The 20,681-nt window shown below is 37.2% G+C and overlaps 1 protein-coding gene across 2 annotated transcripts in view; it reads left to right on the top strand.

The window, feature by feature from the left end:
- SPPL2A (signal peptide peptidase like 2A) overlaps positions 1–20,681 on the top strand; it is a 155,977-nt gene that overhangs the window by 129,408 nt on the left and 5,888 nt on the right. The window contains exons 8-17 of one of the 2 annotated variants that reach the window (XM_027570769.2): positions 2,833–2,984; positions 5,584–5,680; positions 6,114–6,215; positions 7,180–7,261; positions 7,996–8,070; positions 12,431–12,487; positions 12,682–12,735; positions 13,169–13,271; positions 15,291–15,368; positions 16,864–17,024. In XM_027570769.2, the coding sequence (XP_027426570.1) occupies positions 2,833–2,984; positions 5,584–5,680; positions 6,114–6,215; positions 7,180–7,261; positions 7,996–8,070; positions 12,431–12,487; positions 12,682–12,735; positions 13,169–13,271; positions 15,291–15,368; positions 16,864–17,024 (961 nt within the window). The remainder of the gene's footprint in view (positions 1–2,832; positions 2,985–5,583; positions 5,681–6,113; positions 6,216–7,179; positions 7,262–7,995; positions 8,071–12,430; positions 12,488–12,681; positions 12,736–13,168; positions 13,272–15,290; positions 15,369–16,863; positions 17,025–20,681) is intronic. The other variant, XM_027570767.2, reaches the window with a different exon arrangement.

The following is a 20,681-nucleotide window of genomic DNA, read 5'->3' as shown; positions in this document are numbered from 1 at the left end:
AATTGGATTTCTTTAGTGATATACTTGGATTCCTTTTTATATTTTGCATTTGTTTTACTGGTTTTTGACTCGTGGTTACCATTAGGTTCGTATATAACATCTGCGTATAGCAGTCTATATTGAGTTGATGGTTGCCTAAGTTTGAACTCATTTCTTTACTCTCCTCACTTCCCATGTTTTAGGTATGTGGTGTCATACTCTACATCTTTTTATTTTGTGAGTCTCTTGACTGATATTTATATATATACTTATTTTTACTGCTTTTGTGCTTCCTACTTTTCTTACTCCTACTTATGGTCTTTCCTTTCCACTCAAAGAGTCCCCTTTAACATTTCTTGTACAGCAGGTTTAGTGGTGATGAATTCCTTTAACTTTTGCTTGTCTGGGAACTTCTTTCTCTCTCCTTCTATTCTGAATGATGGCCTTGCTGGACAGAGTATTCTTGGCTGCAGAGTTTTTCCTCTCAGTACTCTGAATATATCATGCCACCCTTTCTGGCCTGCAAAGTTTTTGTTGAAAAATCAGCTGATAACCTTATGGGGTTTTCCTTGTATATAAATGTTTTGTCTTGCTGTTTTTAAAATTCTCTTTTTCAAGATTATGGATTTTGAAATTGTGGTGGCTGATTCTAAAAGTAGGATAAAGATAGAACTAAGTGTATGTGTGGGAATGGTTGGGGAGGGGTGTATATACAATACAGGAAAGAGAATATGAATCAGTGACAAAAAGGAAACAAGTTCTGTAAGAAGAAGAATGATTAAGAACATAAGCAGGATTTGCAGCAAAATGGATGGACTTTGAAGGCACTGTGCTAAATGAAATAAGTCAGACAGAGAAAGACAAATACTGTATAATGTCACTGATATGTAGAAACAAACAAACAGAAAAGGAACTCAAAGATCAGAGAGTCAGATTGGTAGTTGCGGGAGGCAGGGATTTAAGGGTGGGTGAAATGAGTGAAGATTGTCAAAAGGTACAAACTTCTGGTTATAAAACAAGTAACTCAGGGCGCCTGGGTGGCTCAGTTGTTGGGTGTCTGCCTTCAGCTCAGGTCGTGGTCCCTACAATTCATCTTTTTAAAACACTACTCCTAATCAGCTCAAGAGCCACATATAATGAAAGCTAAACTTTCTTTCATGCTATCTTGAGTTTATGAAGCTTGAGTTTATGAATTCTCTTGTTAGGCAGCATATAGATGGATCTTATTTTTTTAATCCGTTCTCTCACCCTGTGTCTTTTGATTGGAGCATTTCATCCATTTACATTCAAAGTAATTTTTTTTTTTAAAGATTTTATTTATTTGAGAGAGAGAGAGCATGAGAGAGAGCATGAGAGGGAAGAGGGTCAGAGGGAGAAGCAGACTCCCTGCTGAGCAGGGAGCCTGATGCGGGACTCGATCCCGGGACTCCAGGATCATGACCTGAGCCGAAGGCAGTTGCTTAACCAACTGAGCCACCCAGGCGCCCTCAAAGTAATTATTGATAGATATATACTTAATGTCATTTTGGAGACATTTTGAGCCTGATGTGGGGCTCAATCCCAGGACCCTGGGATCATGGCCTGAGCCGAAGGCAGATGCATAACCAGCTGAGCCACCCCAGCCACCCTTATCTCTTCCTTTAAAACATTCTACCTGGAGAACTGGTATACTAAATAAGAATATATAAATCTTTCACTATGACATATGTGAATATATAAATTTTTCACTATAATAAAAATAGCTTTAAATATATCTGTTTGCAATGACAGATACCAAAAGTTGGCACCTTTTCCCACTCAGATAGTACTTTCATTGACACTTCTGTTCAATACTCTGTCATCCAGCTCTGCAGTTGCTAGAATGTGCTAGTGGACTGTCCCCAAACCCTCTCCGTACTCTTCCCAGGCAGCCTCCCTAGAGTCACAGATGCTTAATATAGTGACCATCCCAATTAACAATTTTCTAATAAGAAAGTGGTATGTTGGTAAATAAGCAGTCTGGCAAATGTATAATTTGATAGAGATAAACTTTTTTTTTAACCTAAAGTTTATATTAAGCCTAGACCTGATGAGAAAGGTCAGGATGTATGCCAAGGGAATGAGAGTTTAATAAGTCAGAGTTGAAGGGACTGAAGGTGGAAGAGTATGTAGTAGGTTCCATATAGCTGGGAAGAGACAATATGATGACAGAACAGAGACTGCTGCTCAACAAAGGACATGACTGACTCTTTCCTCTTCAACTTTTATCCCTGCCTTTTATTAGCTGTGTGACTTAGCAAGCGTTGTTGAGAGAATTAAAAACAATATTTTGTTATCTTAACTCAAGGTAGGACAAAGCTATGTCTTGAACTTCTTTTGACTCCTTCATAATACACTGATGAGCACAGAACAGGCATCCAGTAAGTACTGAGTTGATTAAAAGAAGAATTTTGTGTTTACATTTAAGAGAAGCTAATTTTAGAAGTACTTTGCTATCTGTAAGTTGGTAGTTAGGGTAAAAAGAACCTGATTATCATCTGAAATTTATTACATCAATATAGTTTTCAAATTAGATAATATAAACATCCCCAGACATTAATTTATTTATATGATAAATATCATCTGCTTCAACAATTTCACTTCCAGAAAAATTGCTGTTTCAAAAGTTAGTGGTTAAAAACAGATCATCTCTGGAGGGTAGAATTATAGGGACCTTTTACTTTCTAGATGAAGTTGTTTTCTGTTTGGTATGCTCTTTTTTTAAAGTATATTACTTTGTAATCAGAAACAAATTTAAGTTCGTATTGGAAATAGATTTTAAAAATAACTGTACTTGGCAGAGATTTGCTGAAGTTCCTGTGTATGTTTATACAGGGAGAGCATGAAGGCAGTGACAAACACTGAAGACAGAGAAATGAGGAGAAAGAAGGAAGAATATTTAACTTTTAGTCCTCTAACAGTTGTAATATTTGTGGTCGTGTGCTGTGTTATGATGGTCTTACTTTATTTCTTCTACAAATGGTTGGGTAAGAAGTCATATTTTATATTTGCTGCTTTCAGCCTACAAGTTCTTTATTTGCTTCACTAGATTTAAGGTATTATGCCCAGAAAGCTTAAGCAAATAATTAAGTGATGTTAACTTTTTAAACTGTCAGAAGTGTTGGATCCCCATCACTCTGGGATAAAAAATATTCAGATTAAAAGTATCCTATGTCTTTGAGATAAGAACACTTCTTCATGGATGACTTGAAAGAACTGCTGTGGCCCCTAAGTTTCCATCTCTGCAGATAAAGCTGGAGAGCCCAGTATCTAAGCAGCAGACTAAGGACTTCTTGGTGACTATATTTAGTTACACGAAATAGAAGATTATTCAGATTACTAATTTATTGCCTCTGCTTACCCCCAAAGTGTGCTTTGTTCTTTTGTCAGTGTACCAAACAAGATGTATTCCTCAAATTTTGTTGGACTTGTGTAAACAGTCAAGATCCTGCTACATCTAAAGACACACAAGTACTTGCCTATGGTCTAAGTAATAATGGGTACTTTTCCTTTAAGAAGGTAGGAGTAGGAACTGTAAGGGCTTGCCCATCCCCTGGGTGTTAGTGGTCTGAAAGAATGGAAATTTGCTATCTCTGGCCAATGCACAGCACAAAGAGGAGGCGCTGGGGAAAAGGGAAGTGTGCCTGGTAGGAACTAGCAAAAACCCTTTGTAAAAACCACCACAGGCTACCAGTGCTTCTTTGGAGAACATTAGCACGATTTTTCTGGACTAGAAAACTGAGGCACTTGGGTTAGTTTCAACTTATTGTCCAATTTCTCCTGTCCTGTGGCAGCATTAAAAACTAGACCTGTGACCTATATTTCCAATTAGAAAAAAATTATTTGAATGTCACTCATTTCAATCTGTTGCTGGGAGAGTAGATACTAGGATAGTTATTTGTATTGTCATTGTGCAGCTAATTTTTCTAATTTAATACTTAGCCTTCAGTTGTTTGTGTCTGACCCTCAGTCAATTAATTAGTGATCTTTGATAGAAAAAAGAGATTCCTCTACCTTACCCTAAAACATATTTTCATTTTTGGTGAGAAATTTTCTTAAACTTACCGGTATTTGAAAAGTTGACCTTGCTTATAAATGTAATTTTTTGTGTAGAAGGAAGATCATTAAACCTCATGGGTATCCTGGGACATGGGAGTTTGTTATGACTCTTACAAAATCTATGTGATATTGCAAGATTTAATGTACCTCCAAATGGTTCCTAATGGCTAAAGTTGCTGCCATTTTTAATATACGAAATATATCAAATTGCTAAGGTTCCCCCTACCATTTTATGTTAAGTCATGCTCAAGAAAGTAACTAAAGATGATCATATTAACCAGACGCATTCTCATGCCTAATCATTTTCCTAGTATACTATGACATTGAATGAAATACCCAAAACTCTGTTAGGGTCTCAAGAACATGCTTTCTACCTAACTTTTAAAACTTGGGTTGGCGACCTTTGGTGGATGACTTACCAAACATAACTTGGCAGTCTTTGTCTTTCTTTTACTGCTCACATTACCATATATAACTAGTAATCATAAATAACAAATAATAACAAGGGACTAAAAAAGTAATTTGTCCAAGTTCACCAGTTAGAAAGTGGCCAACAGTTAAAAACAAGGATATCAGAGAATTTGGGGATGGTATCTGTTTCTGAAAAAGGAACAGTTCTGCAGACTCATGAAAAAGATCTAAGTTGTCCAGCTGCAGAAATAACAAGATGCCAGATGATTTTTCAGACTTTTCTGTGACATTTTAAAGGTGCAATAAAAGCTGTATTGATTTAAAAAAGAAGAAGAAAGAAAGTGGCTATCCCTGATTTACTATATCTAGAGTACAGAACAGTTACAGTTTTCTGAAATTTAGTAGAATGTGAAAAAGGTAAAATTTGTATTTCCATTGTGAAATTTTGAGAAAGTTAAAATGAACATTTTATTTTAGAGTAAAATAATTTCTCCCCCTTTTTAAGAATAAGGAGAGCAGATATAATTTTAAATAATTTTCAAAAAAGTATAGCTAATATAGACAGATATTTGTGAATTTAACTACCTTAGTTTCATATCATAACAGTGGTTTATTTGAATGGATTTGGTTTTACTGCAGGTCAAATAATTAGAGATAAATTCCACCAGAGGAAGATATAGATAGCATGGTTAATGTCTAAGGTAGATGTCAGTTCTCATCCCTAAGCTGCATTTTTAAAGCATTTCTACTCCTTCCTTAATTTGTCCGTTCCTTACATTTAAGTACTTATCAGTGCCTACAGCTCACTTCATAGACATCTCTAACAGACATGTTAGTTTGAATCATTGAATGATAGAAAATGTAGAGCCAGCTTCAGCCCTTGAGCAATCCTACCAATGTGTAATGGAACTAAAACAACACATAAAATGCCCACTTTTCAATAAAACTCAAGATCTAAATATTTTCAGCTTAGTAACCAATTCAGATTATAATACGGTCACTGCATTGAAAGTATCATGATGCAGTAAGAAAGCTAGATTAATGTTGCTTGTATAAATATTTTCTGATCACATTTCCTTCTGTTCTCATATAATTTAGTGTCTTGTTTTTTTCTAGTTTATGTTATGATAGCAATTTTCTGCATAGCATCAGCAATGAGTCTGTACAACTGTCTTGCTGCACTCATTCATAAGATACCATGTGGACGATGCACGTATGTATCTCTTACAAGGAATCTGATAACATTGGTCTTTGTAATTGAAAACAATACAGGGAAAAGTAGAAGTGGTATTTTAAACCTTTGTAAGCCAATATACATGTGGCTATTAAAATTTAATTAAAATTAAATTAATTTAAAAATTCAGTTCCTCAGTCTCATTAGCTACATTTCAAATGCTAAATAACCACATATAGCTAGTGGCTACTGTCCTGGGCAGCACAGATACAGAACATTTTCATCATAGACAGTTCTATTGAACTGATAAATATTTCTTGATGTATTATTTGTTTTACTTAAATTAGGATTTTTAAGTTGATATTTTAGTAGCTTTCTTGTGACTGTGGTTAACATTTGTCGTGTCCCATGTTTAAGTGAACATTATATTTCACCTACAGAGTAAACTGACCTATTTCAATCTGTTTTTTAGGATTATGTTTCGTGGCAAAAGCATTGAAGTGAGACTTATTTTTCTCTCTGGACTGTGCATAGCAGTAGCTGTTGTTTGGGCCGTATTTAGAAATGAGGATAGGTATGAGTATTCAGTGTATTTGCTTTTAAATTAAGGATGCATGATTTTATGTCTTACTTGGTAATTACGCATTATGATTATTACAGATTTCTTTTTGCTTTTATCCCAGAATACCATAGTCTTGAAATAAGCTAAATAAGTACTTAAATAAACAGATCTTGTGCTAATGGATTTAAGGTCATGTAGTCAAGAAAATGTGTGTTATGATTTAAATATCTAAGCTGAAATAGCCTTCAAAAATATACTTAATTATGGTATATCCACACAATGAAGTACAATGTGGCTGTAAAGGATGAAGAAGATCTCTGTGAATTTGATATGCAGTGATTTCTAGGATGTATTTTTAAGTGAAAAAAGATTATATATATAGAGTATGCTACCTTTTATGTAAGAAAGGAAATAAAAGGAAATATACAGGTATCTGTGCATTTGCAGGAAGGATAACCAGAAAAAAATGTTTAACTTCTTAATGGTTTATTAATAAAATTATTAAAGGCCAAAACCACTTATAGCCTAAAATTTGGAAGCAAAGTTTAATACAATTTAGGCAGCTTCAGTTGATAATTATGCATATCAGTTCCTGGTAGATTATGTTACATAGCTCTCATTTCCTTTAGATTCCACCTATCTGGACATATGTTAACACCAATATCCTTTGTTATGAGCTACCTTTCCGAAAGAAACATGTATAAGTTCAAAGGTTAAAGATAAGTATGTACTATATCCAATGTATGTTCTGAGGTAGCCTTTCAACTTTTCCTTAGTATGGTAGTGTTCATTATTCTACTAGGACAGCAAATTAATAAATATGGAGTATATGAGAGGTTTTTTGTCATTATACTTGCTGCTTAATAATCAGATAGTCAAATCATAACAATTGAAGTTAGTGATCAATTTCTTTTGAAAAGTCCCATCTAGGAATAACTACATAAACTACATAAAGAGTAATTTCTTTTGATTTTAGGTGGGCTTGGATTTTACAGGATATCTTGGGGATTGCTTTCTGTCTGAATTTAATTAAAACACTGAAGTTACCCAACTTCAAGGTAAAGTATATGGCTTTGCTAGGTAAAATAATTTTTTCTTTTTCTTTTTTTTTTTTTTAAGATTTTATTTATTTATTTGACAGAGACACAGTGAGAGAGGGAACACAAGCATGGGGAGTGGGAGAGGGAGAAGCAGGCTCCATGCGGGGCTCAATCCCAGGACCCTGGGATCATGACCAGAGCCGAAGGCAGACACTTAACGACTGAGCCACCCAGGCGCCCTAATCTTTTCTTTTTAAAACAACTTTATTTGAGTATAATTTACATGTAGCAAAATGTACCCATCTTAAGTTTACAGTTTATGAAGTTTTATAAATGAATAACTTTGTAGCCATCATCCTAGTCAATTATAGATATCTCATCTCTTCAAAAGCTCTGTCCTGCCCTTTAGCAGTCAGTCCTAATCACCAGCTATAGCCAACCACTGATTTGCTAGCTAAAATATTTTTAATCATTTATATAATATGCCAAATTCATAAAATCCTTACAGACAAAATATCAACGAAGAACATTTCTTTGAGTTAGTGATTCTTTTTTTTTTAAAGAATGGGATAAACAAGATAAAATTTCTAATGTGATTTGTAGAATAAAACTACAAATAGTAATAACCGTTAAATGCCTTTGAAAAAATAGTGTTCAAATGTAATTTTGCATATTTATTCGTACTTGCAAAACAATATAATCTCTTAATTTACATGGAAGTTTGACCTTTAAATTTTTTCTTTTTTCAACAGTCATGTGTGATACTTTTAGGCCTTCTCCTCCTCTATGATGTGTTTTTTGTTTTCATAACACCATTCATCACAAAGGTATGATATATTTGAAATCTGTGGGAAACATGCTAAAAGAAGAGAATCTTAAGCCTGCTCTTAGATAACTGATTTTGCAGATGTTTACCATTAAGTGGGTACTAATTCTCTTTTGAAAATTGTCATTGAACTTAGCTTTTTAACAGAGGATTTTTTAAGCCTTTAAGTCATTCTGCTAAATGAAAAATGTCTCCTGGCTGATCATGAGAATATCTATAAATGTTCTTCCTGTCCATTTTAAAGTAACTTTTCTTTTCTTTTTTTTTTAAGATTTTATTTATTTATTTGACAGAGAAAAAGCGAGAGAGGGAACACAAGCAGGGGGAGTGGGAGAGGGAGAAGCAGGCTCCTCGCTGAGCAGGGAGCCCAGTGCGGGGCTCAATCCCAGGATCCTGGGATTGTGACCCGAGCAGAAGGCAGTTGCTTAATGACTGAGCCACCCAGGCGCCACAGCTTTGCTTATTATAAAACAACAAATCTTTGCTGTAGACAATATAAACAGCAAAAAGAATGAAAATGCATCACTACTACTTTCATTTCTGTACCCCCTATTTTAAGACTAAGAAAGAGCCCCACACTGGAAGTCTGAAGACCTGAAGTGTAGCTCTGTAACCTTGTTATCCTGGCAAGTCACTCAGCGCTTTGTGCTTCCAGTTCCTAATCCATTGTGTGAGGGAGTATTGCTAGCATTCCAGCCTCCCTCTTCCATCAGTAGATTTCTTCTGGTTGGAACTGACAGAAGGCATTCGAAACCTTCTATACCACAAAGGTCTCATCTATCCAGCCTGTGTATAGAGGCCAAAGTGGAGCTGGCCTCAGAAGAAACTAGACCCAGGGGCACATACTCTCCCTTTCCACTTCTGTCCATTGTGTTCGTTGTCCCAGACTGGCTTTTTCTATGAGGTTAGAGTCATAGCAGCTGACAGCTCCTCATTCACCTAGCCCCACCCCCACCACTAGCTCTTCCATAAAATGGCGACGCTGTTCCCAGAATAAAGGGAGAGGTGTTGGGTGAGTTTGGTAGTTCTTCATTATTTACCGTTTTTCTACTTGTCCCTATTTCTATCTCACGAGTGTTTTACTGCTCAATTCTCCTGAGCCTGATGCAGGACTTGATCCCAGGACCCTGGGTCCATGACCTGAACCGAAGGCAGACGCCTAACCATCTGAGCCACCCAGGTGCCCAAAAGTAACCTTTTTAAAGAATAAAATTAGTATTACGGATTATAACCAAAAAAAGTCAATTAATGAAAGCTTTCTATCTAAAGCCATCCCAGTTTGTGTCAATTTATTTGGTTCAAAAAAATATTTCCGTAAGTCCCTGCAAAGTGGTCTCAGTGAAAGTAAAGCGTTCTCTGTAAAAACCATGCTCTTAAGTCAGCAGATGGTCATAGCATATGGCCCATATATTACACAGGGCACAAAGATACGAACTGTAACTAAACCCTTTAACCTTTTTTCCATTTAGTTTTGTTTGTTTGTTGTTTTTTTAGAGGAAGGGGGATGCAGGGAGAGGGAGAGCAAGAATCTTTTTTTTTTTTTTTAAGATTTTATTTATTTATTTGTCAGAAAGAGAGAGAGCACAGGCAGGGGGGAGTGGCAGGCAGAGGGAGAGAGAGAAGCAGGCTTCCCGCTGAGCAAGGAGCGCGATGTGGGACTCAGGCCCAGGACCCTGGGATCATGACCTGAGCCGGAGGCAAATGCCTAACCAACTGAGCCACCCAGGTGTCCCAGAGGGAGAGCAAGAATCTTAAGCAGGCTCCACGCCCAGCGCAAGCTTGAGATCATGTCCTGAGCCAAAACTGAGTTAGATGGTTAACAGACTGAGCTACCCAGGCTCCCCTCCATTCAGTCTTAACACTAGTATCACTTCATAAATGTTAACTGTGTCTGCCAGCAAACTGTTTGCATTCCCTACACATAAAAAGTTTCAGAATTTTAAAGATACAGGATAATAATAAAGATGTCTTTGAGGCCTCTTTCTTTATTCTCTGCCTAGAGAATTTTTCATCTTCTTTTTTCCATATTTGTTCCCAGTGACTAAGAATGTGATTTCTAGTAATCTGATCTGGTGGAAAAGATTAGAAATGCTCTTTGGAGTTCACTAGTGTAGATTTACTTTAACACCTTCTCAGTCTGGTTTGTTTGTTTTTATTAAGGCTATAGACCTTACTTGAGAAAGTAACTCAAAATGAAAATCATTGGACATTTTTTTTTTTAAGATTTTATGTATTTGCTAGAGAGAGGGAGAGAATGAGAGTACAAGCAGGGGGAGTGGCAGGCAGAGGGAGAAGTAGGCTCCCCGCTGAGCAAGGAGCCCGATGTGGACTCAATCCCAGGACCCTGGGATCATAACCTGAGCCAAAGGCAAACGCTTAACTGACTGAGCCACCTGGGCGTCCCTCATTGGACATTTTAAACGTGTCTTTCAACTCTGGTGTTAGCAGAGTTTTAATGAGTAAGCAGAGGAGGTGGCCACAGGAGTATAGGTAATAAGAACCTGTCTTCAGGGCCGCCTAGATGGTGCAGTTAGTTAAACCTCCAACTCTTGATTCCTGGCCTGGGTCATGATCTTAGGGTCGTGAGATCGAGCCCCGTGTTGGGCTCCACACTGGGCATGGAGCCTGCCTGGGATTCTCTCTCCCTCTCTCTCTGCTTCCCGCCCCCCTCTCCCTCTCTCTCTCTCTAAAAAACAAAAAAAAAACCTCGAAAAACCTGTCTTCAGGGCGCCTGGGTGGCTCAGTTGGTTAAGCGACTGCCTTCGCTCAGGTCATGATCCTGGAGTCCGGGATCGAGTCCCGCATCTGGCTCCCTGCTCAGCAGGGAGTCTGCTTCTCCCTCGGGCCCTCCCCCCTCTCATGCTCTCTCTCTCTATCTCATTCTCTCTCTCAAATAAATAAATAAAATCTTTAAAAAAAAAAAACCTGTCTTCATTTTTCTTCCATCCACCCTTGTAACTTGGTAGAGTATATTGCAAATAGTAGTTACTCAGATGTCTTTGAATGTAGGAGAGGATGTCAGTGATGGCTTTCACTTAAGTGTTTTAAATAACAATTAAAAAACCAAAATGAACTCTATCTGGGAATTAAATCACATTATGGGAGTTTGCTGTAAGGAATTGTATTTAATATTAGTCTATTTTCCTAAACTCCTGTGACTTAACCCTTCTGTAACCCAAAGTGTAACATGAGGGAAAGATTTCTCTAGCTAGAGATTATCTCCTTCTTTCTACTCAGCTCAGATGTCAGTGAAGTCCTCTTAAAAACACTAAAGTGATTTTTCCTATGCTCCCCACTCACATGGAAAATATTATAGTTACTTGATCAAATTCTCCTTAAATTCAGCATTTATTTATCTTCCCACCACCTGTTTGATGATATATTCGTCATAATGTAAAGCATAGATGGCTACTCATGTAATCTTCATTTGCTACCTTAAAATGTTTCCCCTTCACAACAGACTTGGCTGTCAGGAAAGAACTATTAAGGCGCTCCTCACACAGCCCACATAAAAAGACCTTAGCCAGACACAATGGATGAAATTCAGCTAAGGTTAATGTTTTGATTGGGACATAAAAATCTGGCAGGGCTGAAACTGGACAGGAGACAGGCTAGAGAAGCCTCTCTAGTTCTTCAGGGCTGGGTCTTTTCAAGTTTGGCTTCATTGTTATGGTGAGGAGCTAGGAGGTCAAATGTATTTTTTTTTATTTTATTTATTTATTTGAGAGAGAGAATGAGAGATAGAGAGCACGGGAGGGAAGAGGGTCAGAGGGAGAAGCAGACTCCCTGCTTGGCAGGGGGCCCGATGTAGGACTCGATCCCGGGACTCCAGGATCATGACCTGAGCCTAAGGCAGTTGCTTAACCAACTGAGCCACCCAGGCGACCCAGGTCAAATGTATTTTTATTCAAATAAAGTTACCAATATTTATTACAAATCTAAATACAAAAGATTTCAGTATTTCTTGTGTCTCTATTCATTGTTACTGCTAAAAATGACTAAGGACACATAGTACATGACATAATGTAACTACAAGCACTTAAAATTTATCGTCTATCAAAAATGCTAGCTATAGTTGTCAGTATAGATCAGTGCCCAAAGCTTCACTTGAATAATTTGTGTGTGGTTTATCTGCTAGTTTGTGATCATTGTTGAGCTCTAATGAATGGAGCAATATGCTTGATGAATTTTGTTTTAGATGGCCCCAGCTTTTGCTGTACTTTTTAAGGAAAACTGTCTACAGCCCATTTTTTTACCAGTTTACTGTAGGCCATTACCCAGGGGATCAAATCATTCTTAAATACTGGTAGGTTGTTCTCTTTAAATGATTGGGCAATTTCTTTCATCTTCTTCAATTTTAGAATGGCGAGAGTATCATGGTTGAACTTGCAGCTGGACCTTTTGGAAATAATGAAAAGGTAGGTATGGCAATTAAATGGAAATGGCTACCAGTATATATATGTGTGTCCAGTTAATAATTTTGCCTTCCTGTGTAATTCATTGGTCATGTAGTGCATGTTAAGGTATTGTAAAACTTTATTTCTCACAAAATATAGCCCTTTTCTAGTTATTCTAAATTATTAAATACCTATTGACTTGGGTTTCATCCTAGAATGATGGAAACTTGGTGGAAGCCACTGCTCAACCCTCAGCTCCCCATGAGAAAGTAAGGATTGTATTTCAGATATGTTCATTGGACTTTAAATCATACCCTCTGAGACAAGACTCTTCTTTGGGGGAAAAAAATCCAGATTTTTAAAAAAATCTGTTTCAAGGCCTGAGTCCTATTTTTGGTAAAAAGGAAAGAAAAAAAAAATAAAGGTTAGATGTGGGGATACTGGATTAATACTGTGTTAACCCTGATGTGTGTTGGGTTTCATTTTTCCGAAACTGTGTATCTATTTCTTTCAAGCTCTCTATGCATTCAGAGTATATATGTGTGTAGTTTATGTTCTCTGATTTCAGTTTCTTCTAAAATGTCTATTTAAAAATGTTAAAACAATTACTCTAATATCAATCCTTCCCTTTCTAAGAGATACGGTTAAAGATTCCTAAGAGGTTTATTAGTCCCTTTTTTTTTCCCCCCCCCATAATTACAGTTACCAGTAGTCATCAGGGTACCAAAGCTGGCCTATTTCTCAGTAATGAGTGTGTGCCTCATGCCAGTTTCAATACTGGGTTTTGGAGACATTATTGTACCAGGTAAGCAATTGTTTGTAACAATTCAGTAAAAATATACTGATGGTTTAAAATTGCCAAATATTTAGTATCTATTAAAAGTTAACTTATTCTTAGTGTTAAGTATTTGTGGCTATTGCTAGAGCTGGGATCAGTGACCAAAATAGAAAAAAAGCATTTTGAGGGGTAGAAGATAAAGCTCAAATGGTAACAACCAAAGTATATCTCCCATGGCTCAGAGGGTGTCTTAGAGGAAGCACCTAGGATCAGTTTGACCTACTTCCCCAAGAAAGTATGTAACAAAACTCTTTAAAAGTTTAACAATACCAAATGTATTGCAGTTTCTATGACTTCTATTTTAAAATAATAGTTATGTGTTATGAAAAGTGGTTTAGGAATACCAGGCAAGGTCATGGTCAAGAGAAGAAACAGAACACCAGCTTCTAGAGCATTATAATACAAAAAATATAGCATATGATGTATCTTCTCTGTATTATTCTCACTGGGCTACCTATAGAATAAACTTAATCCCAGCCCAGGAATAATATAACTTAGAAGTAATAACTAGTCTTTCTTAATCAGCTGAGAGTTTGTCCTTCACTTTTCTTACAGTCTGTCTGTACTAACTGCCTGTGAAGGGCTAGAAAGTATAAGCTCTTCTGCAAAAGCCCTTTCATTTATGTAGTAAGGCCAGGTAGAGACAGAGAAACCAACAGCTCTGCCTTGTGAGTTGGCATGGCAAAGTCCAGTGTAGCAACTCTCTTAGTTCATTTTCTAGGATAGATCACAAGTTAGGCCACAGAGCAAATCTTAGCAAATTTAAGAAGATCGAAATTACATACCAAGTATATTTTCTGACCACAATGGTATGAAACTAGAAATCAATAACAAGAGGAAAACTGGAAAATTCACAAGTACATGGAAATCAAACAAAATAGTTTTGAACAACCAGTACATCAAAGAAAAAAATTAAAATAGAAATTTAAAAATACCTTGAGAAAAATGAAAAGAGAAACAACATCCAAAACTTATGGGATGCAACAAAAGCAGTTCTAAGAGGGACGTTTATAGTGATAACCACATACATTGAGAAACTGGAAAAAGAAAAACCAACTAAGCACAAAGTTAGCAGAAAGAGGGAAATAATAGACGACAGCAGAAATAGAGAACAGGAAAACAGTAGAAAAGATGAATAAAACTAAGAGTTGGCTTTTTATTTTATTTTTAGATTTTTTAAAATGTATTTGTTAGAGAGAGAGAACACGAGAGGGGGAAGAGCAGAGAGGGGGGGAGAAGCAGACTCCTTGCTAAGCAGGGAGCCCAACTCAGAGCTCGATCCTGGGACTCAGGGATCATGACCTGAGCTGAAGGCAGACACTTAACCAGCTGAGCCACCCAAATGCCCAAGAGTTGGTTTTTTAAAAAGATAAAAATGACAAACCTTAGGGCACCTGGGTGGCTCAGATGGTTAAGCCTCTGCCTTCGGCTCAGGTCATGATCCCAGGGTCCTGGGATCGAGTCCCACATCCGGCTCCCTGCTCAGCGGAGAGCCTGCTTCTCCCTTTCCCTCTGCACCTCCCCCTGTTCATGCTCTCTCTCTATCTATCTCTCTGTCTCAAATGAATAAATAAAAAAAAAAAATCTTAAAAATGACAAACCTTCAACTAGACTAACCAAGAAAAAAAGAGAGAACCCAAATCAATAAAATCATAAATGAAAGAGGAGACATTATAACCACAAAAATACAAAAAAATTTTCTCTGTCATGGAATATTAAGCAGCTAATAAAAACTCATGCTTTTAAAGACTTTAATGGTTTGGGAAAATGTTTAAAAATGGCATTAAGTTAAAAAATCATATAAAATTTTGTCCAGAATTTGAGGTACCTTAATGTTCTCATGATGCAAAAATGAATGTTAAATACAATATAGCATGTAGTGTTGCCATAATTAATAGTTGAATTGTATTGCTATTATTGTTTTAAGAAAATAATGTGTTTGGTGTGTTTTTTTGGTTTTTTTGTTTTGTTTTGTTTTGTTTTTAGGCCTCTTGGTTGCATACTGTAGAAGATTTGATGTTCAGACTGGTTCTTCCTCTATATACTATGTTTCCTCCACAATTGGTAAATTTTTGTTTTGTTTTTCTAGTATGTTGAATTGTATTGTCTATAGGAAAAGGTCGAGGTCTAAAAATACAGAGTCCTGGATTCTAATTCTTCATTAATTAGTAAGACAAGTTTTCCCATCAAAAAGAAATAATACTTTACTATCTATATCATAAGTTTTTGAGGTTTAAAAAATTATATGTGAAAGAAAATCGTTAGATTTTATGTCTTAAATGCTTCTTAGAGCATCTGGCACACAAGTAGACAATAAATTGTATAATACTAGATTTTCTTAAAATACTATATGAATGACAATGTATTTATATAAATGAATTTATGGCACAATAACATCTCACCTGCGACAGCAGAAGTAGTTGTCGTTTATCCCTCTATTTCTCTTATTGAGAACAGACAAGAACAGGAAGCAAGCCAAAAAATACTTTACTTCTAAACATATCAAACAGGTATCTTGAAGTCCGTATACCAGTGTTCTTTATTCCTAGGTAAGTGGCCTGCTCCAGAGCAATTTAGATACTGTTCTGGCAAGGTTTTCAATTCCACAGTGGAGTTAAATGCAGTAAATTAAAAGTGTATGCTAGCAGTAGAGAAGACTATTACTAGGAATAGGTACCCGACAGCAAGAACAGCTAAGTGAGTGAAAAGATGATAAAAAGAAAAAAAAAAAACTATAAAGAAATAAGAAAAGCAGTTTGAGCCTATTGAAAATGGTATTGCCTGAGGGCATGAATGTATTCAAGTCCAGCACCAGTCAGTGTGATAGAATACAAGAACACTCAGTGCAGAGGCAGGTAAGAAGGCCCTCTGTCCATTGTGCTGTATAACTGTGGGCAGTTCACATAACTTCCCTAGTCCTCCATTGCCTCGTCCATAAAATCAGGAGGTAAACTGACCTGTCTATGAAGGCTCTGCTAGCTCCAATATTCTGAGATCCTGTGTTCATGGTGAGACACTGAGTCATGAAGAAAAGATCAGATGATGTTTGGTATGCACTTGTTGAAGAAGTCCAGGAAGTATATAATCAAAATGAGGAAGATTTTCCAAAGCAAGTTTTAGTACCTACAGGTACATATTTTAGTTATCTAAAATGTGCAACAACTCAACATCCTCAACAGTGACAGATAATGGAGACTTCTTTGAATTACTATCTTTGTCAATGATTAATGATGAGGGTAATTATAATTGAAATACTAACCAGTTTTCAAACTTTCACAAGCAATGAGGTATGTATGTCTCTCCTAATGGCTGTCTAGGAAAATAACAAAATCAGGAAAAATATGGGTAATTCCCTCAGGTCCCCTCCCTCCTCGGGAGCTTTGTATTATCACTTTGCTATCACTCAATAAACCTTGCTTTGCTGCCCCCCCCCAAATCAGGAAAAAAGTAATGGGACAAAAATGTCCTCAGAAACATTTGAAAACCACCACTTCAGTAAGGGAGTCAAAATCCACTTTGGTAGCATGTAGAAATGACTGATAAATTGGTGTTCTTACAGCCTACGCTGTTGGCATGATACTCACATTTGTTGTTCTGGTGCTGATGAAGAAGGGGCAGCCTGCTCTCCTCTATTTAGTTCCTTGCACGCTTGTTACTGCCTCAATTGTTGCTTGGAGACGTAAGGAAATGAAAAAGTTCTGGAAAGGTAGCGGCTATCAGGTATGTGCTTCTATCTCAGTTACCAAGTTATGATGCAATTTAGTGACTAACTTTGGCTGGGAACTGCCTATATATATATCAAAGCTTTTATGTGCCCCAAAGTTTCCTTGCATCTATTAGGATATCCCAGGTTTTTTCCACCATTACCACCTTACTGTCTACCTGCTGCTCAGCAGTTCTCATCCCTCCTACAGTCGGTTGCCAAAACCCTGGTGACTCAAGCTAAAACTACCAAGAATAGTGGGAGGGCAACAGGGAAAACCAAAACAGCATTTCAACATGGAGTTTTCAAATCCACACAAAAGTAGACTTCATGAAAAGTAATACTATGTTAAGTACTGAGTTTTTGAGACTAACATTAGCTCTTTATAATAAGAGTCCTGAGATTTTGCAGATATAAAATGTGTACTTTCTTCAGCACCTGAATGGGTCTACCTAAATTAAATAGGGTACCCATTTCAGATTTAAACGGATCAAGACTGACTTCCCTGGAACAGAGAAAATCATGATATCAGAATCTATTATGTTTGAGTTTTTTCTTCATTGAAGTTAAACCCCTTTCTTCTTTTCCTAAATGTTCTTGATATTCCAGTAAAGTTTGTTTCCATTGAAATTAAAGAGGGTTGGGAAACTCTAGCTGATTAAAGGTCAGGGACGTGGCATCGACCCCTTCATGAGGCAGTTAGCTCTGCTTTGCCCTATTACAACAAACTCCCCTCCTCCATCTGCCCTCATACCTGTGTGTTAGTGGTCACATGAACAAAAATAGAAGTGCTTTGGGTGGATGACTGCAATTCTGTTAGTAGATAAACAGTTCAAAGTTCATATCCACCTTGTGGTTGGTCTGTAGCATCATCTTTATTTAACAAGAGATGATTAACTTATTAAGTTAGACTACTATATTTGGAAGAAGCACTGGTCTAGAATTATTTTGGGTAAATCTTATAATTCCTTTGAAATTTGGTTAAGATGATAATACCTGCCTTGTCTACCTCACAATGCCATTGTCTCAACTTATATTTATGCACAAAGAATTATGGCCACAAGGCCCTTAACTAAACTAGTAAGATAGCTTTTAACTTGTACATGAGGACACCCACGTAGAGATTTTTATCTTTATAGATTTGTCCTACAACACATACTGTTAGCCTTTGAAAGTCACAACCCAAAAAGTGCTCTTCATAATCATTTTCTTAAAACTTTCATATTTCTTCATTTAGTAAATGTTAATTGAGCAGCTCTATGAGCCAGGTGCTATTTTAGGTGCTGTTGATAAAAGATGAACAAGTTAGTAACAGGCCTACTCTCATGGCCTCTTGAAAGTTAGAGTCTAGTAGAGAATGCAGATAGTCACTAACAAAGTGTGATAACTATATTTCTTAGTCATGGTAGGGTGCCATGAAAGCTAACAATCGGACACCCAGTGCTTGTCATTTTGTGACAGTCAAAGGTGATTTAGGGAAAGCTTTTTTTTTTTTTTTTTTTTTACGATTTTTATTTATTTGAGAGAGAATGAGTTGGGGGAGGGACAGAGGGAGAAGCAGAAGGAGACTCCCCACTGAGCAGGGAGCACCAAGTGGGGCTTGATCCCAGGACCTTGGGATCATGACCTGAGCTGAAGGCAGACACTGAACCGACTGAGCCACCCAGGCAGCCCTTAGGGAGGGCTTCTTAAAGAATGTTAAATTTATGTTGAAACTTTAAGATTGAGCCATGTGTTCCATATGGAGGGAACTATGTCTTGAAAGGCTCAGAGGGAAGAGAGCATGGCGCATTCTAGGAACTGAATGAAGTTTAGGATGACTATAATATTGAGTAACAGCAGGAAATGAAAAATGGAGAAGGAAGCAAGGGTAAGAGCCTATAGGGTCTTGGAAGCCAAAGACTGTTGAAGAGGTCTTTGAACTCTTATCTTGAGAGCATTGGAGACCATTTAAGGGTTTTAAGAAATCTGCAAAATGGACTGAAGAAGGGAGCAAAACTTAAAGCACCTATTACAATGAGAAGCGATAGTAGCCAGAATTAGTATGGTAGTGAGATCAAAAGAGGACAAAGTCAAGAGAAATTTAGAGGCATAATTAATGGAACATAGTGATAGTGTCAGTATAGGGAGAGAAGGAAGTGGAGTCCAGAATTTCTGCCTTAGGTAACTGGGTGGGTAGGTAGTGATACCATTCACAAGTTTAAAGAAGAAGATGATGAATTCGATGAAGTACCTGTAGGACCAACAGGAAGAGAGAGAAATAAGCAGTTGAATAAATGTCTCCTTATGTCCAGGAAACAGACCTAGCTAGAGACAAATTTGGAAGCATCATCAGCATACTTGATGAGTAAGATAGAGGGAGAAGAGAAAACTCAGGACAGAACTGTGAGCAAGAGGTTTCTACAATTAGGCACATTTATCTGATTCACCAATTATGAGGTAAATTAGGACAGGGAAGATGAGCAACATGGGGAAATTTTGTTTGGGGTCAGTATTAAATCATTTTTCATGTTAGCAGGACTGTCAGAGTATACATACTGTCTTACAGGATTAAGTATGTTTCTTGTTATTTTCATCACCAGCATTTTTACTTATAAAATTTTCCTTCCCCTTTAATACGGCTTTTAAAGCATTTTATTTATTTTTATTTATTTATTTTTTATTTTATTTATTTTTTTTTGAGTAGGCCCATGACCAGCGCAGAGCCCAATGTGGGGCTTGAACTCAGGACTCTGAGATCAAGACCTGAGCGAAGATCAAGAGTCAGAGGCTTAACCAACTGAGCCACCCAGGCACCCCAGCAATGTGTGCTTATTGGGACGCCTGGGTATCTCAGTTGGTTAGGCTTCGGACTGTTGATGTCTGTGCAGGTTGTGATCTCGGGGTCATGAGATCCAGCCCCACTGTTGGGCTCCATGCTGAGCTCAGAGCCTGCTTGAGATTTTTTCCTCTCCCTTTGCCCCTCTCCCACTGCACGCACATTCTCTCTTAAAGAAAAAAAAAGTGTTTACTACAGAAGATTTTGAAAATGTAGAAAAATAGAAGAAAATTAAGTCCACCTATAATTCCACCATCTAGAGGTAGCCACTCTTAGGATTTAATCACTTAAATCCCCTTCTGGGCCTTCCTAGGTAAATGGATAGGTGGGTACATGATACCATACTCTAAAGAGCTCTCTCTTTTGCTTTTTCACTGCATGTTTGTATTATTTCATTTTTAAATTTCTTGTAAAAAATCATTTTAATGGCTGTGCAATATTCTCATACACATGTGCTGTATTTTACCATTTCCTTTGACCCAGTAATTTCTCTTCAGGGTATTGTCCAGAAAGTAATTAAAAATTTGGGCAAAAGTAGGGCGCCTGGGTGGCTCAGTTGTTAAGCGTCTGCCTTCGGCTCACGTCATGATCCCAGGGTCTTGGGATCGAGCCCCGCATCGGGCTCCCTGCTCAGCGGGAAGCCTGCTTCTCCCTCTCCCACTCCCCCTGCTTGTGTTCCCTCTCTCTCTGTGTCTCTGTCAAATTAATAAATAAAATCTTAAAAATAAATAAATAAATAAAGTAAAAATTTGGGCAAAATTGATGTGAAAAGATGTTCATTAAAGTACTTCTGATTATCTTTGTTTTATCTTAATGTCTCATAGGTTAACATTATTAGTGGCAGTTAATGAACTAA

Source organism: Zalophus californianus, chromosome 6 (genome assembly GCF_009762305.2).
Source record: "Zalophus californianus isolate mZalCal1 chromosome 6, mZalCal1.pri.v2, whole genome shotgun sequence".
Classification (NCBI taxonomy): Eukaryota; Metazoa; Chordata; class Mammalia; order Carnivora; family Otariidae; genus Zalophus; species Zalophus californianus.
This window is presented reverse-complemented; position numbering and strand designations above follow the sequence as displayed.